Source organism: Ambystoma mexicanum, chromosome 14 (genome assembly GCF_040938575.1).
Source record: "Ambystoma mexicanum isolate Mex_15411 chromosome 14, UKY_AmexF1_1, whole genome shotgun sequence".
Classification (NCBI taxonomy): Eukaryota; Metazoa; Chordata; class Amphibia; order Caudata; family Ambystomatidae; genus Ambystoma; species Ambystoma mexicanum.
The window spans coordinates 668,443,985-668,468,298 of record NC_090940.1 but is presented as its reverse complement, the minus strand read 5'-3'; the positions used below and the strand labels follow the sequence as shown (position 1 = coordinate 668,468,298).

The window sequence follows — 24,314 nt, the reverse complement described above, 5'->3', positions numbered from 1 at the left end:
AGGATTCCTATCTGGATCTGCGTCACATCATGCAAGACTGCTCACTCTCTAGGATTCCTATCTGGATCTGCGGCACATCATGCAAGACTGCTCACTCTCTAGGATTCCTATCTGGATCTGCGGCACACCATGCAAGACTGCTCACTCTCTAGGATTCCTATCTGGATGTGCTGCACATCATGCAAGACTGCTCACTCTATAGGATTCCTATCTGGGTGTGCTGCACATCATGCAAGACTGCTCACTCTCTAGGATTCCTATCTGGATCTGCGGGACATCATGCAATACTGCCCACTCTCTAGGATTTATATCTGGATGTGCTGCACATCATGCAAGGCTCACTCTGGATCTGCGGCACATCATGCAAGACCGCTCACTCTCTAGGACTCCTATCTGGATCTGTGGCACATCATGCAAGACTGCTCACTCTCTAGGATTCCTATCTGGATCTGCGTCGCATCATGCAAGACTGCTCACTCTCTAGGATTCCTATCTGGATCTGCGTCACATCATGCAAGACTGCTCACACTCTAGGACTCCTATCTGGATGTGCTGCACATCATGCAAGACTGCTCACTCTCTAGGATTCCTATCTGGATCTGCGGCACATCATGCAATACTGCCCACTCTCTAGGATTCATATCTGGATGTGCTGCACATCATGCAAGGCTCACTCTGGATCTGTGGCACATCATGCAAGACTGCTCACTCTCTAGGATTCCTATCTGGATCTGCGGCACATCATGCAAGACTGCACACTCTCTAGGATTCCTATCTGGATGTGCTGCACATCATGCAAGACTGCTCACTCTCTAGGATTCCTATCTGGATCTGCGGCACATCATGCAAGACTGCTCACACTCTAGGATTCCTATCTGGATCTGTGGCACATCATGCAAGACTGCTCGCTCTCTAGGATTCCTATCTGGATGTGCTGCACATCATGCAAGACTGCTCACTCTCTAGGATTCCTATCTGGATGTGCTGCACATCATGCAAGACTGCTCAATCTCTAGGATTCCTATCTGGATGTGCTGCACATCATGAAAGACTGCTCACTCTCTAGGATTCCTATCTGGATCTGCATCACATCATGAAAGACTGCTCACTCTCTAGGATTCCTATCTGGATCTGCGGCACATCACGCAAGACCGCTCACTCTCTAGGATTCCTATCTGGATCTGCGGCACATCACGCAAGACCGCTCACTCTCTAGGATTCCTATCTGGATCTGTGGCACATCATGCAAGACTGCTCACTCTCTAGGATTCCTATCTGGATGTGCTGCACATCATGCAAGACTGCTCACTCTCTAGGATTCCTATCTGGATCTGCGTCACATCATGCAAGACTGCTCACTCTCTAGGATTCCTATCTGGATCTGCGGCACATCATGCAAGACCGCTCACTCTCTAGGATTCCTATCTGGATCTGCGGCACACCATGCAAGACTGCTCACTCTCTAGGATTCCTATCTGGATGTGCTGCACATCATGCAAGACTGCTCACTCTATAGGATTCCTATCTGGGTGTGCTGCACATCATGCAAGACTGCTCACTCTCTAGGATTCCTATCTGGATCTGCGGGACATCATGCAATAGTGCCCACTCTCTAGGATTCCTATCTGGATCTGCGGCACATCATGCAATACTGCCCACTCTCTAGGATTCATATCTGGATGTGCTGCACATCATGCAAGGCTCACTCTGGATCTGCGGCACATCATGCAAGACCGCTCACTCTCTAGGACTCCTATCTGGATCTGTGGCACATCATGCAAGACTGCTCACTCTCTAGGATTCCTATCTGGATCTGCGTCGCATCATGCAAGACTGCTCACTCTCTAGGATTCCTATCTGGATCTGCGTCACATCATGCAAGACTGCTCACACTCTAGGACTCCTATCTGGATGTGCTGCACATCATGCAAGACTGCTCACTCTCTAGGATTCCTATCTGGATCTGCGGCACATCATGCAATACTGCCCACTCTCTAGGATTCATATCTGGATGTGCTGCACATCATGCAAGGCTCACTCTGGATCTGTGGCACATCATGCAAGACTGCTCACTCTCTAGGATTCCTATCTGGATCTGCGGCACATCATGCAAGACTGCTCACTCTCTAGGATTCCTATCTGGATCTGCGGCACATCATGCAATACTGCCCACTCTCTAGGATTCCTATCTGGATCTGCGGCACATCATGCAAGACTGCTCACTCTCTAGGATTCCTATCTGGATGTGCTGCACATCATGCAAGACTGCTCACTCTCTAGGATTCCTATCTGGATCTGCGGCACATCATGCAAGACTGCTCACTCTCTAGGATTCCTATCTGGATCTGCGGCACATCATGCAATACTGCCCACTCTCTAGGATTCCTATCTGGATCTGCGGCACATCATGCAAGACTGCTCACTCTCTAGGATTCCTATCTGGATGTGCTGCACATCATGCAAGACTGCTCACTCTCTAGGATTCCTATCTGGATCTGCGGCACATCATGCAAGACTGCTCACTCTCTAGGATTCCTATCTGGATCTGCGGCACATCATGCAAGACTACTCACTCTCTAGGATTCCTATCTGGATGACTGCCCACTCTCTAGGATTCCTATCTGGATGTGCTGCACATCATGCAAGACTGCTCACTCTCTAGGATTCCTATCTGGATCTGCGGCACATCACGCAAGACCGCTCACTCTCTAGGATTCCTATCTGGATCTGCGGCACATCATGCAATACTGCCCACTCTCTAGGATTCCTATCTGGATCTGCGGCACATCATGCAATACTGCCCACTCTCTAGGATTCCTATCTGGATGTGCTGCACATCATGCAAGACTGCTCACTCTCTAGGATTCCTATCTGGATGTGCTGCACATCATGCAATACTGCCCACTCTCTAGGATTCCTATCTGGATCTGCGGCACATCATGCAAGACTGCTCACTCTCTAGGATTCCTATCTGGATGTGCTGCACATCATGCAAGACTGCTCACTCTCTAGGATTCCTATCTGGATCTGCATCACATCATGCAAGACTGCTCACTCTCTAGGATTCCTATCTGGATGTGCTGCACATCATGCAAGACTGCTCACTCTCTAGGATTCCTATCTGGATCTGCGGCACATCATGCAAGACTGCTCACTCTCTAGGATTCCTATCTGGATGTGCTGCACATCATGCAAGACTGCTCACTCTCTAGGATTCCTATCTGGATCTGCATCACATCATGCAAGACTGCTCACTCTCTAGGATTCCTATCTGGATGTGCTGCACATCATGCAAGACTGCTCACTCTCTAGGATTCCTATCTGGATCTGCGGCACATCATGCAAGACTGCTCACTCTCTAGGATTCCTATCTGGATGTGCTGCACATCATGCAAGACTGCTCACTCTCTAGGATTCCTATCTGGATCTGCGGCACATCATGCAAGACTGCTCACTCTCTAGGATTCCTATCTGGATCTGCGGCACATCATGCAAGACCGCTCACTCTCTAGGACTCCTATCTAGATCTGTGGCACATCATGCAAGACTGCTCACTCTCTAGGATTCCTATCTGGATCTGCGTCGCATCATGCAAGACTGCTCACTCTCTAGGATTCCTATCTGGATCTGCGTCACATCATGCAAGACTGCTCACACTCTAGGACTCCTATCTGGATGTGCTGCACATCATGCAAGACTGCTCACTCTCTAGGATTCCTATCTGGATCTGCGGGACATCATGCAATACTGCCCACTCTCTAGGATTCATATCTGGATGTGCTGCACATCATGCAAGGCTCACTCTGGATCTGCGGCACATCATGCAAGACCGCTCACTCTCTAGGATTCCTATCTGGATCTGCGTCACATCATGCAAGACTGCTCACTCTCTAGGATTCCTATCTGGATCTGCGGCACATCATGCAAGACTGCTCACTCTCTAGGATTCCTATCTGGATGTGCTGCACATCATGCAAGACTGCTCACTCTATAGGATTCCTATCTGGGTGTGCTGCACATCATGCAAGACTGCTCACTCTCTAGGATTCCTATCTGGATCTGCGGGACATCATGCAATACTGCCCACTCTCTAGGATTCATATCTGGATGTGCTGCACATCATGCAAGGCTCACTCTGGATCTGCGGCACATCATGCAAGACTGCTCACTCTCTAGGATTCCTATCTGGATCTGCGGCACATCATGCAAGACTGCTCACTCTCTAGGATTCCTATGTGGATGTGCTGCACATCATGCAAGACTGCTCACTCTTTAGGATTCCTATCTGGATCTGCGGCACATCATGCAAGACTGCTCACTCTCTAGGATTCCTATCTGGATCTGCGTCGCATCATGCAAGACTGCTCACTCTCTAGGATTCCTATCTGGATCTGCGGCACATCATGCAAGACTGCTCACTCTCTAGGATTCCTATCTGGATGTGCTGCACATCATGCAAGACTGCTCACTCTCTAGGATTCCTATCTGGATCTGCGGCACATCATGCAAGACTGCTCACTCTCTAGGATTCCTATCTGGATCTGCGTCGCATCATGCAAGACTGCTCACTCTCTAGGATTCCTATCTGGATCTGCGTCACATCATGCAAGACTGCTCACACTCTAGGACTCCTATCTGGATCTGCGGCACATCATGCAAGACTGCTCACTCTCTAGGATTCCTATCTGGATCTGTGGCACATCATGGAAGACTGCTCACTATCTAGGATTCCTATCTGGATGTGCTGCACATCATGCAAGACTGCTCACTCTCTAGGATTCCTATCTGGATCTGCGGCACATCATGCAAGACTGCACACTCTCGAGGATTCCTATCTGGATCTGTGGCACATCATGCAAGACTGCTCACTCTCTAGGATTCCTATCTGGATGTGCTGCTCACTCTCTAGGATTCCTATCTGGATCTGCGTCACATCATGCAAGACTGCTCACTCTCTAGGATTCCTATCTGGATGTGCTGCACATCATGCAAGACTGCACACTCTCGAGGATTGTGCAGAACCTCTGTCTTGGGCTTTCACTTTCCACACTTGTTTTCTTTGTAACACTCTTTGATGCCAGTTCTTGGGTTGTAATATATTGGTGACTCTTTTCCACGTTAGCAACTCTAATTGGCAGTCTTTCTGATGTTTGCACATAACGCTCACCACAACCCGTCAATTCTTCAAATACTGTTGATTCTGTCCACATTGCCCTTAATTGATGGTGCTGGTTGACATATCTATTAAAGTGTTCATTCATACTCATTTGGCAGATTTCTGTCAGTTCTGCATTCATTGTAGGCAGCACTTATTGGTGTTTGTTCAATTAGAGGTTTTCCTTTAAATATTTCATATAGATAGCATTCACTTGGGTTTACTCAATTACTAGTTTCCTTTCAGTTCGATATTCAATACGAGTAGCATTTACATAAATGCAGGAACCGTTAGTTAAAGTTCCTTCAGAGCGCTCCGGTCTCCGCAGTGTCTCCTGACACTTACCGGCTTTCAGGGCTCTTTACAGCGGCTCTCCCCAAATGGGAAAACCTTCCGTTTGCTCGCCGGGCAGGTGTCCTGATGCGGCCCGGCACCTCTGCTCTACTCCACACGCGGTCTGCATCCCCAGCATCTTCTGCAGCTCCAGCTGCACCCGGGCTTCAGCGCGGATGGTTTTTCTCTCTCCTCTGCTACCTGGCAGTTCCTGCTGCCCGCCTTCACAGTAAGAGGGTCCCTGGTCCTGCAAAGCTCCTCTGGCAGGTCTCTGGGAATTGTTGCCAGCATCTCTGTTCCTTGGCTCGGTCCCAACACAGCAGATTCTCTTCCCTCTTTTATAATTTTTATCATTATTAACAGGCGGCAGGTGAAAAGGGGTAGATTTAATTGCCTGACCTTGCATAAGCTTGTTAGTGCGACATGCCTGACCTTAATTTCTAAGTGCATGCAGGCCCGTCTTCTTCATCCCAGAACCAGAGTGGTGTTCACAATAGGAAGTGTGCATTACTCTTAGTTGCCTCTTCCTTGTCTCAGTACTTGATGGGAGATTACAGGTAAAACCTGGAAAGGACTGACAATACCCCATGAAGACTGAGGGAGGGTCAGGTAGGTCAGTGTTAGTGAAGGGGGGATACCATGGCTCGCCTTCAGACACACTCTCCAATCCCCAAGGACCTTCCGACCAGGTGATCCCCCCTCGCGTGTCCACCCCAAGGGTCAGGATCCAAAAGCGATGGCCCTTCCCTGTCCACCTGAACAGCAGATCCCTGGGGAGTAGATGTGAGAGTACCTTCAGGTTTCTCACATAATTCAGGGAGTTTCTGTGTATCGCGCAGCCCATGCTGCACCCAGACATGAAGGTTTCCAGGGAGCCTCTATGTATCTCAGGCCCTGCAGCACCCAGACATGGAGGTATTCAGGGAGCCTCTATGTATCTCAGGCCCTGCAGCACCCAGGCATGGAGGTATTGAGGACCACTTTGTGAAGCTAAGCCCAGGCAGCACACAAACATCTGGAGGTATTCAGGGAGCCTTTATGTATCTCAGGCCCTGCTGCACCCATACATGGAGTGATTCAGGGAGCCTTTACGTATCTCAGGCCCTGCAGCACCCGGATAGAGGTATTCAGGGAGTATCTGTGTATCTCAGGCCCTGCTGCACCCAGACATGGAGGTATTCAGGGATCCTCTATGCATCTCAGGCCCTGCTGCACCCAGACATGGAGGTATTCAGGGAGTATGTGTGTTATTGCAGCCCATGCTGCACCCACATATGGAGGTATTTAGGGAGCATATATGTATCTCAGGCCCTGCAGCACCCAGGCATGGGGGTATTGACGGCCACTCTGTGAAGCCTATCCCAGGCCACACACTGACATCTGGAGGTATTCAGGGAGCCTTTATGTATCTCAGGCCCTGCAGCACCGAGGCATGGAGGTATTCAGGGAGCCTCTATGTATCTCAGGCCCTGCTGTACCCAGACATGGAGGTATTCAGGGAGCCTCTATGCATCTCAGACCCTGCTGCACCCAGACATGGAGGTATTCAGGGAGCCTATATGCATCTCAGGCCCTGCTGCACCTAGACATGGAGTTATTCAGGGAGCCTCTATTCATCTCAGGCCCTGCTGCACCCAGACATGGAGGTATTGAGGACCACTCTGTGAAGCCTAGCCCAGGCAGCACACAGACATCTGGAGATATTCAGGGAGCCTTTATGCATCTCTGGCCCTGCAGCACCCAGACAGAGGTATTCAGGGAGCCTGTATGCATCTCAGGCCCTGCTACACCCAGACATGGAGGTATTCAGGGAGCCCGTATGCATCTCAGGCCCTGCTGCACCCAGCCAGAGGTATTCAGGGAGTCTGTGTGTATCTCAGGCCCTGTTGCACCCAGACATTGAAGTATTGAGGGCCACTCTGTGAAGCCTATCCCAGGCAGCACACAGACATCTGGAGATATTCAGGGAGCCTCTATGCATCTTAGGCCTCCAGCACCCAGACATGGAGGTATTCTGGGAGTATCTGTGTATATCAGACCTGGCTGACCCAGACATGGAAGTATTCAGGGACCCTCTATGCATCTCAGGCCCTGATGCACCCAGACATTGAAGTATTGAGGACCACGCTGTGAAGCCTAGCCCAGGCAGCACACAGACATCTGGAGATATTCAGGGAGCCATTATGTATCTCAGGCCCTGCAGCACCCAGACAGAGGTATTCAGGGAGCCTCTTTGCATCTCATGCCCTGCTGCACCCAGCCAGAGGTATTCACAGAGCCTCTATGCATCTTAGGCCTCCAGCACCCAGACATGGAGGTATTCAGGGAGTGTCTGTGTATATCAGACCCTGCTGACCCAGACATGGAGGTATTCAGGGACCCTCTATGCATCTCAGGCCCTGATGCACCCAGACATTGAAGTATTGAGGACCACGCTGTGAAGCCTAGCCCAGGCAGCACACAGACATCTGGAGATATTCAGGGAGCCTTTATGTATCTCAGGCCCTGCAGCACCCAGACAGAGGTATTCAGGGAGCCTCTATGCATCTCAGGCCCTGCTGCACCCAGCCAGAGGTATTCAGGGAGCCTCTATGCATCTCAGGCCCTGCTGCACCCAGCCAGAGGTATTCAGGGAGCCTCTATGCATCTCAGGCCTCCAGCACACAACATGGAGGTATTCAGGGAGTGTCTGTGTATATCAGACCCTGCTGACCCAGACATGGAGGTATTCAGGGACCCTCTATGCATCTCAGGCCCTGATGCACCCAGACATTGAAGTACTGAGGACCACGCTGCGAAGCCTAGCCCAGGCAGCACACAGACATCTGGAGATATTCAGGGAGCCTTTATGTATCTCAGACCCTGCTGCACCCAGCCAGAGGTATTCGGGGAGCCTCTATGCATCTCAGACCCTGCTGCACCCAGCCAGAGGTATTCGGGGAGCCTCTATGCATCTCAGGCCCTGCAGCACCCAGACAGAGGTATTCAGGGAGCCTCTATGCATCTCAGACCCTGCTGCACCCAGCCAGAGGTATTCAGGGAGCCTCTATGCATCTCAGGCCCTGCTGCACCCAGCCAGAGGTATTCAGGGAGCCTCTATGCATCTCAGGCCCTGCTGCACCCAGCCAGAGGTATTCAGGGAGCCTCTATGCATCTCAGGCCCTGCTGCACCCAGCCAGAGGTATTCAGGGAGCCTCTATGCATCTCAGGCCTCCAGCACCCAGACATGGAGGTATTCAGGGAGTGTCTGTGTATATCAGACCCTGCTGACCCAGACATGGAGGTATTCAGGGAGCCTCTATGCATCTCAGGCCTCCAGCACCCAGACATGGAGGTATTCAGGGAGTGTCTGTGTATATCAGACCCTGATAACCCAGACATGGAGGTATTCAGGGAGCCTCTATGCATCTCAGGCCCTGCAGCACCCAGCCAGAGGTATTCAGGGAGCCTCTATGCATCTCAGGCCTCCAGCACCCAGACATGGAGGTATTCAGGGAGTGTCTGTGTATATCAGACCCTGATAACCCAGACATGGAGGTATTCAGGGAGCCTCTATGCATCTCAGACCCTGCTGCACCCAGCCAGAGGTATTCAGGGAGCCTCTATGCATCTCAGGCCCTGCTGCACCCAGCCAGAGGTATTCAGGGAGCCTCTATGCATCTCAGGCCTCCAGCACCCAGACATGGAGGTATTCAGGGAGTGCATGTGTATCTCAGGCCCTGCAGCACCCAGACAGAGGTATTCAGGGAGCCTCTATGCATCTCAGGCCCTGCAGCACCCAGCCAGAGGTATTCAGGGAGCCTCTATGCATCTCAGGCCCTGCTGCACCCAGCCAGAGGTATTCAGGGAGCCTCTATGCATCTCAGGCCTCCAGCACCCAGACATGGAGGTATTCAGGGAGTGTCTGTGTATATCAGACCCTGCTGACCCAGACATGGAGGTATTCAGGGAGCCTCTATGCATCTCAGGCCTCCAGCACCCAGACATGGAGGTATTCAGGGAGTGTCTGTGTATATCAGACCCTGATAACCCAGACATGGAGGTATTCAGGGAGCCTCTATGCATCTCAGGCCCTGCAGCACCCAGCCAGAGGTATTCAGGGAGCCTCTATGCATCTCAGGCCTCCAGCACCCAGACATGGAGGTATTCAGGGAGTGTCTGTGTATATCAGACCCTGATAACCCAGACATGGAGGTATTCAGGGAGCCTCTATGCAACTCAGACCCTGCTGCACCCAGCCAGAGGTATTCAGGGAGCCTCTATGCATCTCAGGCCCTGCTGCACCCAGCCAGAGGTATTCAGGGAGCCTCTATGCATCTCAGGCCTCCAGCACCCAGACATGGAGGTATTCAGGGAGTGTCTGTGTATCTCAGGCCCTGCAGCACCCAGACAGAGGTATTCAGGGAGCCTCTATGCATCTCAGGCCCTGCAGCACCCAGCCAGAGGTATTCAGGGAGCCTCTATGCATCTCAGGCCCTGCTGCACCCAGCCAGAGGTATTCAGGGAGCCTCTATGCATCTCAGGCCTCCAGCACCCAGACATGGAGGTATTCAGGGAGTGTCTGTGTATATCAGACCCTGCTGACCCAGACATGGAGGTATTCAGGGAGCCTCTATGCATCTCAGGCCCTGATGCACCCAGAAATGGAGGGGGGGGGGGGGAGAGTGTCAGTATCAGAGCTCATTCAGAGTACAATGAGTGATCACGTTCAACTTTTTCTTGTACTGGTGCTGTGTGCGCGCTGCAGGACATTACATCATAAAACAGCAGAGCTGCATCCTTCCTTCCTCAGCACATAGAATCCCTTGGTTGGGATACGGGTGGGACAGAAACACTGCAGATCACCATCTCACACTAGTGCTAAAGTTGTGCATTTTTTGCACCCAAAATGGGGGAGTTTGCCCTAATTTGTCCCAAAACTGAAAACAGTTGCTTTAGCCAAATAGTGTTTCAAAATGTACAAAAGCTGCAAGAACACATTTATTTTTTAGAAAAATCAAAGCTGAGTAAACTAGGCTTTCATAAACGTGCAGTGGGACCAGGCCTGAGCTGCGTGTTTATCCTTTCTTCAAAAGCAAATCAGGTGGAAAAACTATCATTTTTAGGGTTTAGAAACGAGATATGACAGTGGTTATGATTCATTGGAAAAATCTTAAATCCATCAACACTTCAGTATTTCAATATAATATATGGAGCAATTCACCATTTTAAAAAAAAGATCTGGGAATGAAGCACTCTGAGGTGCATTCTAGGAATAAAGCGCTCTGAAGCGCACTCTGGGGAATAAAGTGCTCTGAGGTGCACTATGGGGAATAAAGCGCTCCAAGGTGCACTATAGGAAATAAAGCGCTCTGAAGCGCACTCTGGAGAATAAAGCGCTCGGACGTGCACTATGGGGAATAAAGCGCTCCGAGGTGCACTATGGGGAATAAAGCGCTCTGAAGTGCAATCTGGAGAATCGGATTTTCTGAACTTTGAAGTTGATTCATAAATTGATTCAGAAAATAAGGATTGATTTAGAGTCCCATCTCTAAGGGCAGAGGATAGCAAACAGAAATAAAGGTCAGAAGTGGACACTCCACACTGAGACCTCTGTAGACCACTTCGCCATAGGATGATTTCCAACCGTAACACTGTTCCTATACCACCACAAAACATCGCCGAGTGTAAGGGGCACCAGGACAAGCTTCTTAAGTCAGCAACTTAATTAAGCAGCAAGGCGGTGTATCTGAATAGACTTAGAGCACATACAATTTGAAACTTAATGAGACCACATTTTACAAAAGAATGTCTGTGAGCAGGTGCAGAGATTTTAAGTAATGTGTGGTTGAATGGTCCCGGTACTTTCAGTTAAAGGCAGGCATGTGTGCAATCTTACACGGTGGGGCTTTTTTGTCACTTTTCCCTTACATGCCCTGGCGTTATTCACTGGGCACTGGAAGTAGGCTAAACACATTGAGTTCCATTTTAACAAATAAATCAAATACACCCACAAAGTCCCAGGCTTTGGGAAACTTGTTGCATTTGTTGATATTCTGGGCAAACTGTTAGAAGATTCTGATGTGCAGTGAGTTTCCAGAAATGTCAGCTACCTGGCTCTGCGCAGCCTCCACTTCTTGTTGTAGCTCTCCCAGCTGAGCGGTGTACGCTTGGAGGCCTTCAACTGGCGACGACCCAACGTTGGACAATGCAATCTGGGGTAGAATGCTATATAGTGCAGCCGTTGGAATCTAACATTTGGATAAGGAAAATATACAGACATTAAAAGCCCACACCATACAACACACACACATATATATAGTACAACACTTTAAAAACATCTGTATAGGCAAAAGTAACCCTATGAATTACCAACCGCTATTGACCTTTGAGATATGCTAGGACAGTGTATGTTTTGCCAGGAATGGCTAGTAACAACAAAAATCCCCAAAACACATGATAAACAATGATACAAAAAATAAAACAGCCCACATGCAGATGACCTCCAGTAAAGAAATCTGACTGGTGCTGTGCCACTAGCCCCCACTTCAGGAGCCCACTCTTCCACCTCTATTACAGCCCCTATCAGAGGTCTGGTTTAGCACTGGGTTGTGGTGTCTGACTGAGCTCAGGGTATCAGGGGCGGTGGGGTTTGAGGGGCCCTTGGTTCCTGCTCACTTATTTGAGAAGTGTGGAAGGGACCCGTCTTCTAGATGTGGCTACTATTGCAAGACATTAGGCATGACAACAAACTGTAAAGCCCATCATTCACTGCAGTGCTGCGTCGGGCCCCTGGTGGGGGCCACTCATAGTGGTGAATGAGCTGGAGTGATTTGAGTGACAGTTTAATATATTTCTGTGTGGCTTTGTTATACGGCGACCGCTCAGAGCCCAGCTGCAGTCACCAACTGGTGTTCAGGGACTCGCTCCAGGAGACAACTTCATTGAGGCGTGGAGGAAACTTCCGGTTAAATGTGTGTGCGCAGTGTTGAGCCCAAGCCAGGGCCCTCAGAGCTAGTTTTGGTTCCAGTGAAGGTCTAGCCCCAGTGAGTGTGTGCAGGGGGTGTGGGACACCCCTCTTGTTGGCAAGCATAATAAAGGTGCTAATCTCTGCTGTAGCCCTGGTGATTTATATTAGGGTTTTTCAAAACTGTACTCCATAGGAGTGCCTCTGTAAAAACATTTATGATTGGAATTTAGACTAGGCTTGGGTTTTCAGGTTATGGCTTTCAGACCCACACATGTATCTATCTATTGTGAGAAACCTTAAGGTGTTCTCCCGAGTAGGGCCCCGGAATCCCTTATTCAGGTGGCCAGGACACAGCCATTGCTGTTGGATCCAGTTCCTGGGGGTAGACCATTGGGGGAGGATCACCTGGATGGGGGGACCAGGGTTATGCTCTGGGAATCGCCCCAGGTGAGAAACGGTATCATGCCGAGGAAGGAGAGGCGTGTGAGACCTCCAAGGCAATGTACACTACACCTTCCTCACCTACTCCCAGTAAATCTCTCATACGCAAACCCTCCAGGCAGAATCGATCAGCTAGGATCTCAAACCCTGTCAGGTTCAGAAACCATCTCTGCCAAAAACCCAGTCATCCGATTCACTATCCTACTACTTCCAAGCATTCTTATTCCTATTGTGTTGATTACTCTTTCGGCAATCCCCACATGCTCAGGTAAAATACTACGATTCCCACAATCCCCTTTGTTCATGTCACGATCCCAACTACCTCTGTTTATCCCGCAAAACCTACCAAGGTCGTCCCTTTGATTATCATTTTCTGACTTCTCACAAACCCTCCTGCTTATTTCACAAACGTTCTCCGTCCTGACCCGTAAGATACTGACACTTCAACGCTTTTATTTTCTAACACGAAAACTGTTTATTTAACATGTCCCAATAGAAGAGTCAGGCAAAGTCAGGCAATTAACCTGAATCACCCACACCTGACTGACGACCCTTTCCTTTCCCCACAGGGATAAAAGTTGGAGCCAGAGAGCTCAATATGAGCAAGGCGGGGAAAGCAAGCACGAAAGACTGCACGACGAGACGGCTAAACCAAGGCCGCAGTTCAGACGAAGTAAAGAAGTGACAGGAAACGAGAGGGAGGCGAGGAGAGAAAGAACCTTGTCCTTTTCATCCCAGGTCCACAGAACCTTTGTCGAGGGGAGCCTAAAACTGCAAACAATGGCGCAAGTGTCCTGCAGCTGATATGAGCAGTACACAGGGTGAGCTTATAATGATAAGCAAGAGAGAGGGAAGCTCCCGCGCCCGTGGTACCGGCCTTAACTGCATGATAAACCAGAACGCCAGGCGATTAAAACACGCCCGGTGAGTCAAGGGCAGAATCAAGAGAGGCCAGGAGGTGTTGAATGAGAATCGCAAAGTGTCAAGTTTGGAAACTAAAGTAACGAACTTTAAGTGTACTGTGAAGTACAACGAGGAGATCAGTGACAGAGGGAAACCGACACCACGTGGGTGTCAACTCAAGAGACTCTTGTTGAGCCCCATATTGAGAAACTACAGAAACCAGAAGGCCATGGGAAGGCTGCCAAAGGAAGCAAAGTGGTCATACGTGAGGGTCAAGCAAAAGTACCATACAATCGAAAGCCTTTGATCCACAAGTTGGCTAGAAATAATGGAAGTGAATCCCACCTGGTGAATGAAAGAAAGGGATGCAAATCCCATGAACATTTGAACAAAGTGGAAAGCACTAAAGAGAAGGCAAGAGTGAACCAGAAGGAGGGGTGAAGCTAAAACTCAAACATTGACAGTCAAGAGAGGTCCGAGCCCGACACGAGGGAGACCATGAGGTGAAGTCGTCACCGAAGGGCTGACAGTTGAGAGAGGAAGAGGGGGACCCAGAGTGAAACCATCCCCCCACCCCCCATTTGGTAAAGGGACTTTTGTTTTATTGTTTGAACAGTTTAGGCCCATAGGCAAGAGACTTTCTAAAGAAACGAGACTTGGCCATCGATGTATTGAGAACTATCATTTGAACTGTCGTCTCATGCTGGTGTGTGCTGTGCTCCAAGCTCCAACCTTACCCCATGCTCAAAACTTGGGGAAGGGGGACCCAAGCCACCGCATCCTGACTTATTATTTTAGAACACTTCTTTCTTTTTCCTTTTTGAAACTTAACCCCCACACCCTTTGTATTTAGCGTAAGGAATTGGCAATATGTTTTCTTAATATAGGCCTTTTTATTTGACTCGACGCCACTAGGACTGCGTTATTTTTCATTTGATGGTCGAGGTCTGTCCCCATCTTAGATTTAGGTTTAGTTTAGGTGTTTTTCCGATGCTTGGATATGTGTGTGTGCCTGATCGAAATGTTCAGCATACTTCCCAATATGCTACAAAATTTGGCATGTGGGTAGGTTCCTTGGTGTAGACAGTGTAAAAAGTATAAAATATAAATAGAACTCATTATTTATTGGTTTAGTAGGAATTACCATTTGAAGCACAGGTACAACTGCATGTATCATATAAAAGCACAGCTCCCATGTATTAAAGCCCTTCCTTGATCCTTGCCATGCTGTAGTCCTCTCCATTTAGCTTGCAGCATTTGTATTCTGTGAGATAGCAACCTTCCTCTTTCATAAACATACCTTTGAGTATGGAGAAACACTAACCTGTGGCTCTGGGCCTGGTGAGAGAGGCCTGACCTTGCCTGCCAGCTCTTTCTGCAGATACCTCCATTTATGCCGGCTCTGGTCCTTGGAGGGCGGGGACTGAAGGGCAAGCTCCTTCCTGGACACAGGCACGGCAGTCCTGCAGGGAAGACAACCCAACCTATGAATCCATGGATCAAAGATAACAGCATTGCTATTCATGGTTCACTGTGCCGTGGCAATTACAAACAACTTGTGCACTTGACACGGACAGAATGCAAGCGACAGCTCTCGCAAATCACATTAAATAGGTAAAGTGCTTGAAGCCGGGGACGTTCAGCCCATGGTAATCGATAGTCTCGCTTAGGCATCTCCAAGGACCCAATGAAGCGCTGAACAGAACCAATATTTAAATAGGCCAATTAAAATAATACTACCATAGTACCCCATTGGGATACACATGCAGTATTTGTAAGCAATGTGCGTGTGTCTGTGTGGATTCTAAGTGATCCGACCGCAGCTGATTTTGCTGCGGCCGGAAAGTTTGAATGAGCAAGGTGCGAAATACCAAAGGTTTGCACCTTTCTCATGGCAACACATTTAGATACTATGGGGGCTGCAGGGGTTTCCCCCCGCAAATGATACTGTAAAGTATCGTGAGCGGGGGACGCCCCTGTTTTTTAAAAAAAATTAATGTCGTTTTTTTTTTATTGCAAGTGTGCAGCGGGGGTGTCGCCCGCAACACCCTGCTCACTATGCCACACAGTATAGTGAGCGGGGTGTTGCGGGGGACACCCCGCAACCCCTGCTGTCTTTTTTTCTTTTTACTTACCTGCGATGCTACCACCAAAGTTTCAAACTTTTGGTGTTCGAACCTTTGGTGGTAGCGTTTTTTGGTCGTTTTGTACGGTCAGACCTTTTTTTCGGTCCTATCGTACAAAACCGTGTGTGTGTGTGTGTGAATAGAAAAGTCATCAGACCTTCCCCATGCACAATATATATCAACAGTCATGTGCACCACGTGCTATTGCTTTCATCCTTGCCCTTAGACCTGTTAGGAGACAATGTTCCTAAATACAGTGAAACGCAAACTTACAAAACGATTTCCCTGAGAGGGGCTTTGATGTAGGAAGACGGTGGTAAATGTATGGCAGTGTAAGGTGGGGAGCAGTGGCAACATTACACTTAGGTGTGGTTTGAGCTGAAGAAATCCACTTCCAGACACACGTCTACTCTTTTAAGATAATAAGAACTAAAGCCCCTAATGATGAGATTTTGAGGCTTTTATAATGTGGCAAGACACTTTGAATCCAAAGCACCAGTACATTTAAATCAATATTATAGTCTGGCCCTAAGATCCAGGTGCCAGCGATTAACTTGGCATTTATAACATCCCTAAGCCAGCCCAACAATGTTTTTTTCTTTTGAAAAACTTTGTAAACAACCACCCAGCTATAATAAGAGTTCACAAATGTTATTTCGAATGTAAAAGAAAGGAGGTCATTACATGTTCGCCAGTCTGGAAGAATTGTGGGTATAATTACTGGTAATTCCGGCACAAGCTAATTTTCTGGACCGGGGAAACACAAGTTTTCCGGTGGGTGCACCGATTTACCAGCAGGCCCCCACCGGCAAATAAATGCTGGAATTACTGCACCAGTACAAATGGTGCTGGTAATTCTGGCAATGCCCTCCTATTGGACTCCATGGAATGGGGATTTACCGTCCTTTCTGCCACTTGAAATATCCCGGTAGTACTCGGATATTAGGTGGCGGAAATGGTAGAGGTAGTTGTCGGGATACCGGCAAACTGAGCCCCAAAGACATCCTGACTAATGTGGATGAAAAAGACTGTGTAGAAGAGCAGAGCAGGGGTTTCTTTGTTGGTCAGGTATCAATGTCAGCTCTTGCGCAGAAGAGGAGAGCATGAGTTTGTTTGTTGGTCAGGTATCAATGTCAGCCCTTGCGCAGAAGAGGAGAGCAGGGGTTTGTTTGTTGGTCAGTAATCAATGTCAGCTCTTGCGCAGAAGAGGAGAGCAGGGGTTTGTTTGTTGGTCAGGTATCAATGTCAGCTCTTGAGCAGAGGAGGAGAGCAGGGGTTTGTTTGTTGGTCAGGTATCAATGTCAGCTCTTGCGCAGAAGAGGAGAGCATGAGTTTGTTTGTTGGTCAGGTATCAATGTCAGCCCTTGCGCAGAAGAGGAGAGCAGGGGTTTGTTTGTTGGTCAGTAATCAATGTCAGTTCTTGAGCAGAAGAGGAGAGCAGGGGTTTGTTCGTTGGTCAGGTATCAATGTCAGCTCTTGAGCAGAGGAGGAGAGCAGGGGTTTGTTTGTTGGTCAGGTATCAATGTCAGCTCTTGCGCAGAAGAGGAGAGCAGGGGTTTGTTTGTTGGTCAGGTATCAATGTCAGCTTTTGAGCAGAAGAGGAGAGCAAGGGTTTGTTTGTTGGCCAGGTATCAAAGTCAGCTCTTGGATTTATTAAACACTGACACTGTAAGTATATTCATATGCACAATGTGAAGACATGTCCTGTCTTGCTTTAGGGGTTCAGGATGTGGTGACCAAGGAGGTACCCCACCACCCGCTACAAGGGCTTAACTTTCAGCATGACCAAAGTTAGCAAAGAGTGATTTAGGGACAGGCTTCTATGCCCATTTAAACCTATGGAGGATGGGGGGGGGGCAGAAACATATGTAAACATACACCCAGGGCTCTGATTCTTCCAGAGACCACTGCTGGAGTTCCTGAATCTGTTGGACACACTCCTCTTTGCTTGATCCTATTGAGGAAAGCTCAAGGGGTTGCAGGTCAGAGGTCACTTTCTGCCTTATAATGTACTTTTGGTTATTTACAGTACTTGGGTATCTGTTCCAGACAGCTTCCAGTACAACACCCTAACAGAGGAAGATGAACTTCTGAAGGGAAGACCACCTCAAGGGACTGAAGGAGTGTTGCAAGGGGAGTCAACAGGGTCAGGTGGCGACAGGCGATCTTCAATGGAGGATCAAAGGAGCAGGCCCAGCCCAGCGTCCTAAAATGCAAGAAAGCTGAAAATGCAGGAGCAGATGTCTTCTTCCATAGGTTGGAGCTCCTCCATGTTCCAGGAATGCACTCGGAAGAGTGACAGCTTCAGGGAGAGCGCTGATCAGTGCACCGGTTGGTGCAGGGACACTTAGGCGCAGATCCTTGAGTAGGAGGTAGAGTCTAGTTATTCCCAGTGGTCTACTTTACTTTACAAATGTGTAACACGCTCCTCAGAACCCAGAGGCCTATGGGCACACAAGGATTAACAATCAAACATAGAAACATGGAGCTCAGTTTATGGGAAACTGGAGGGCATGGTTATCATAGAGGAAGCTAGCAGGTTAGTTGAAAAGATATGTTTTTAATGTTTTCTGAAAGTTTTCAACTAAGTTGATCTTTCTAATTTCTTTAGTGGTCAAAGCCCGACATGGGTCTTTTTGAAATCAGGCAGAGGAGCAGGGCTTCACCGGGACAGCACTGGTGTCAAAGCTCGTCACCTGCAGGGTTCGTCCTTGGATCGTCAGCGGGCTGCACTTCTTCGTAGACGCCCTGGCTCCAAAGATCTGTCTAATAGCTACCGGTGCCCTCCTTCCCCCACCCCCCGCTTGCTCCCCAATGCCTAAGCAGGGAGCATGCACAAGCCCACCAATGATAAGCATCTGCATCAGTGAGACAGGCAGCGGCTGTCCAATCATGGATAGCCACTGGCCACAACATCCGCCCAGCAACAGTCCTTCAGGTACCAGGGGATGTGGATCGGGATTAGACGGTAGTACCCCCTCCACTGGCCACACACAGAAACCACCCCTTTGTCTGTGAAAGCCACAACTTTCCCTGGGAGTGGGCTGTCCGTATATGCATTTTCCTGACATGAGAAGGCAGGAAGATGGCCAAAGAACAAGTGAAAAAAACATGTGGCACAGCCATCTTAGGGTGCTAGCCACCTTTAGTAGCCATTTGTGGTTAATTCAAAAGTGCATGAATAAATTGTTCCAAAAACTACACTAATACCACTGCTGGCAAAAAGACATTATATAAAAGGTTATAAGCATACAAAGTATCCTAACCGCGCTTCACTGTAAGGTGAAGTGTGAAATTGTAAAAATACAAGAGTTCCAAAAGAAAAAAAGGGGCTTATTACAATTTGGCCAGTGCGGTAATACTGTGCGGGTATTTATTTTTAAATGTTTTTATTGGCATTTATGGTCATACATAAAGCAGTTAGGCATAGGTTATGCCTCATAATATTGATTGTGTGACACATTCGCCAAATGAACAATAAGTGGCAACACAACAACAACAACAACAACTTAGACTGTCCTCTCTCTTGCTGTTACAATGCGGTCCACTCGGCACGTGTAGGCTCAGTATCAGGGCCGTAATTCTCCCTGCCAGTCTTTGGGGGTAGCGCCAGGACGTGCACAGGTTTGGTGGTCTCATCAGGATGGCTAAATTGCAGTTCATGCCATAACACTCTGCTCAGGGGGGTTTGAAATTCGTCAAGAAGATCATGTCTTTCATGAGGGCCTTCCAGGACTCCAGTGTGGCACTCGCATCTTCTCCGCCCCTGCTGTTCCCCTCCTCCCAGGCTCTGGTTTCAGCGGCAGTCCATCGCTCCATTTCCTTAATCCAGGGTCCGTATCGTGGGCCTGCAGGCGACTTCCAGGCCATCGCTATTGTTCTCTTCGTGAGTATGCACGCCATGTCCATAAGTTTGACTAGATGCCTGACTTTACTAAGTCTCGGGTAGGTGCCCAAGAGGCATTCCTTGGGGGTCCATTCGTACCTTTCCAATCCTGCTTTCCTGCAGGTCTGTTCGGCAGCCAGCCAGAGCTTCTGTGATCTGGGACAGGTCCAGAACATGTGGATCATGTCGGCGTGTTCAGAGGAGCACCATGGGCACGTCGAGGGAATGCTGTCGTTGAAAGTGGATATTCTGTGCGGTGTCATATAGGTCCTGTGGAGGACGTTCAGCTGAATCATCCTGAACCTGGCGTTCCGTGAAACCTCCTTCGGTTGCAGCAGGGCCCCTGCCCATTCGCCCTCCGTGATTTCGGTTCCAATGTCAGCTTCCCACTTCTCCTTCAGGTGCGCACTTCTGGGGTTAGATCGGGCGTTTATTTGGGCATATAGTCTCGATGTCGGCTTCCAGCCATCGCTCAGATTGTACATTTCCTGTACAAGAGGGTGTGTCTCCGGCTCCTCGAGCCATGTGTTCCATTTTGCCTTGGCTACATGTCTCACCCGCTGGTACCATAGGAACTGGCCGGTGAGAGCCCATCTTTTAGTTGAAGCGAGTCAAAGTCTCTGAATGATCCCTCATCGAACATGTCGCCCCATGTGTAGAGACCGCAGGTCTCCCAGCTCCTCATCGTTGGCAGTTCAAGGGGGGGTCTTGCAAACATCAGCCAGAATGGGGATTGCAGGCATGTAGGGGTGCTGAAGGCCAAGTAGTGATCTGACTTTGTTCCAGACCTGTCTCCCCAGCGTCACTATCATGGGTGGGTCGGGGGGGTCCCACTAGTGAACTCCATATTACCTCCTTGGGGTGCATTGGCGTGATCAGCCGGTGCAGGAGGCCAGTCTCAGCCGAGGGTTCATCCGAAAGCCACTTGGTGACATGTGCTAGTTGTGCCAACAGATAGCATCTCTGGAACTCGGGCAGTTAAATGCCGCCCTCAGCATGGGGAAGCGTGAGGATGTGCAGGGCGAGTTTGTGTCTCGTCTGGCCCCATAGGAAGTCTTGAAGCAGGGATTCTAGTTTCCTGAAGAAGGGAGGAGGGGATATAGTACGTGATGTTGGTGAAGTAATAGAGGAACCTTGGCAATATTATCATTTTGGAGATTGCAGCTCTGCCCATCACTGAAAGGGGAAGTTTCGACCAGAATCTGATGGACCTGCGTACCCCGCACAATGCAGTTTCAGTATTGCGCTCGTGAGTGGAAAGTGGGGAGTGTGCGATGGTGAGGCCCAGGTAGCGAAAGGCCTCCACCTGCCATTTAATCCCAATCTCGGGTAAATCTTTGATGTCTTTCCCTCCGAGTCTTGCAAGGGGAAAGGAGCAAGATTTATGTCTGCTAAACTTTATCCCAGAGTATTTGGCAAAGTTGTCGAGGATGTCCAGCGCGGTGGGTGCGTACTCTCTGGGGTTCCATAGATATAGAAGGACATTGTCGGCATACAAGGAGATGATGTTGTCTATTCCTTCGATGTTAATGCCGGAATCAAATAGCTGCCTCCTGAAATAGATTGCCACTGGTTCCAGGCCCAGGATGTACAGCATTGGCGATAATGGGCACACTTGCCTGGTTCCCCTTTGGATGGCCCAGGCCTCCGACACCATACTTTCAGTCTTCACCCTCGCCACCAGGTCGTTATAGAGGACCTCTACCCACCGGATGAATTGCTCTCCAAGTCCAAACTCCCTCAGGGTCGCAATGAGCCATTCCCAAAATATTGAATCGAAAGCCTTTATGGCATCCAGTGAGAGCACAGCTAGACCGTCCGGGCGCTCCGCTGTTTGTGCCATAACGTGTTGTAGCCTTCTTAGGTTGGCAGTGGTGTTGCGTCCTGGGACGAAGCCATTCTGGTCCTCATGTATCAGGGATCCTATTACCTTCGAGAGCCTGTTTGCTAGTATAGTTGTGAGGATCTTGCCGTCATAGTTCAGCATCGCCAAGGGGCGATACGAGTCACATTCATCGCCAGGTTTACCTGGTTTAAGCATTGGTATTATGAGGGTCTCTCTCATGCTGCTCGGCAGGGTCCCGGTCTCGTATGCCTCCGTGTACACTCCATGTAGTATCGGGGTTAGGATCCCCTCATAGGCCTTGTAAAATTCCGGGATAAGGCCGTCTGTCCCAGGGCTCTTGTTTGTGGAGAGGGACCGGATCGCTCTGATATGTCCTCCAGTGTGATGGCTTCTCCCAGCGCGTCTCGTTGTTCTTGGCTTAATCTGGGTAGCTCGATCTCATCCAGGGTGTCTCCAATATCCTCTTCAGGGATTCGCTCGTTGTGAGCATAGAGTTTGGCGTAGAAGTTTGAAAAGACATTGTTTATTGCTTGTTGTGATCTTTGCGTTATACCATCCTCATCTTTGATCTCTCTGAGGGGCTGTCGCGGGTTCTCCTTCCTGCATAACCAGGCAAGTATCCTTCCTGGCTTATCTGCTTCTTTGTGTGCCTTGAGGGTCCGTGCAGAGAAGTCGAACTTGGATAGTCTTTCCCATGCAATCCTGGAGTCCTCTCTAACCTCCTTCAACCTGGCCTCACTCGCAATGGTCGGGGGTAGAGTTCCCTCTAGGTGCCTAATCTCTTCTTCCTTGTGCTCCAACTCCCTTCTCAGTTGCCTCCTGGTCCCGCCAGATTCAGCTATTATCACGCCCCTTGTTACCACCTTCATAGCTTCCCACAGCGTGCTCCATTTCTCGACTGATCCCATGTTGATCTCTATGTACTCTTCCAGTTTTTCTTCTAGGGTCTCCTTAAATGCGGAGTCCATCAGGGTTTTCGTCGGCATGCGCCACATCGGGATGGGGGGCCTGGGGCCCTTCAGGCAGAGCTGCGTTAACAGAGGGGAATGATCCGAAATCGACCTGCCCTGATAGCACGACGACTCAACTTGGGGGATTAGTTCACTGGCTATGAAGAAGTGATCAACCCTGGTGTGCAGACCGTGAGGTGCAGAGTAGAAAGAGTAAGCCCTGTTGGTGGGGGGCAGGTCTCGCCAGATATCAACCAAATGTAGATCTTCCACCACGTTGCGAAGGGCACGGGAGGCAGGGTTATTGAGGGTGCGTGGGGTTGCGGTCCTGTCTAGCTCCTCATTCATCACGCAATTAAAGTCTTCCCCCCATAGGAAAGTATCTTCCCTGTGGTGTGTGATTCTGGCATACAGCTGCTTGAGATGAGTGGGTATGCCATGTTGGGGGAAATATGAGTTCATGATGCATAATCGGAAGTTCTCCAGCATGCCCCACACTATGACGTATCTGCCTTCTTTGTCGGCCTCCATCCCCATCTGGCGAAATGGTATGTCCGGGCTTACCCATGTGTATACGCCTCGTGCGTACCTCGAGTAGGAGGCACCATTGCCTTGGCCGCCCCAGTAGCCCACTAGTTTGTCGGTGACATCAGTTGTGAGGTGCGTTTCCTGCAGGAGGGCAATGGATACCCGCTTCCTTTTCAAGTATGAATGTATACGGTTCCTGCGCAGATAGGATCCCTCTAACATTCCACGTGATTATCTTGAGACGTGTCACCATCGTTCAGCTTCGATCATTGGTGTGGAAGGCTTCTCGCCTGTCCTGTAACTTGGTCGTGCGTTACCGGATGTTTTGTCCCGATTCAACTGTATGGAATGATGGGCTCCGGCCTCTGGCCAGTGGTCCGCTATAGTCTGATTAGTGGTCTTCATGAGGAGGGCAGTCTTGACATTAACAACAACAACTACAAAACTGGAACTGGTGCGCCCAGCTACTGCATCATTCCTGCGGTACTCGGGTGCTCTCGGGCCGTCGGAACCCATCCGGGTGTCAGGCTCGAGCATGGTCGGTCAAGCAACTGGCCTGACCTAGTCTATACGTGGGGGTTGGGTCTTGTGCCTGGTGTGAGGGCCAAGCGAGGGCCGCATCTAAATTGGCTATCAATAGTGTATGTTACTTTCTTGGTTGCTTGGGGTTGCAGAGAAGCTACGCTCATGTTACTTATGTGCTGCGGGTCGATTTCATTTTCAGCTGTCCTTGGGGTGGGCCTCAGTTCCTTCAGAGAGGTTGTTATCCTCCATCCACATGTTAGCGGCCGCCGGGGACTCCAGAAAGACTACCCGGCCCTTGTGGATGACTTTAAGCCTCGATGGATAGAGCAGCATGTATTTTAGGTTTAGTTGCCTGAGCCTAGCCTTAACGGGCACGAACGAGTTCCTTTCCCTCTGTACCTTCGGGTGTAATCCAGGTAATTGGTTATTTTGGCATTGCCATGTTCAATGGCGCCCATCTCTCTGGAGTACCGTAGGATGGTTTCCCGATCTTGGAAATTGAGTACTTTCGCAATTATCGGGCGAGGATGCAAGCCCGGAGGGGGCCTTTTCTGGAGGGACCTATGTGCTCTCTCTATGGCGAATCCTTGTGTGAGTTTTCCCGCCCCTATCTTCTGTTGTAGCAGGGATTCAATGTACGCTGTTGGGTTAGGACCCTCGTCGCCCTCCAGG

The 24,314-nt window shown here is 49.5% G+C and overlaps 1 protein-coding gene across 8 annotated transcripts in view; it reads right to left on the bottom strand.

Moving 5' to 3' along the window:
* SYNE2 (spectrin repeat containing nuclear envelope protein 2) overlaps nucleotides 1-24,314 on the bottom strand; it is a 1,840,150-nt gene that overhangs the window by 443,764 nt on the left and 1,372,072 nt on the right. For all 8 annotated transcript variants that reach the window (XM_069638223.1, XM_069638224.1, XM_069638227.1 and 5 more), the window contains 2 exons: nucleotides 15,106-15,244; nucleotides 11,581-11,718 (listed from right to left, as the gene is read on the bottom strand). In XM_069638223.1, the coding sequence (XP_069494324.1) occupies nucleotides 11,581-11,718; nucleotides 15,106-15,244 (277 nt within the window). The remainder of the gene's footprint in view (nucleotides 1-11,580; nucleotides 11,719-15,105; nucleotides 15,245-24,314) is intronic.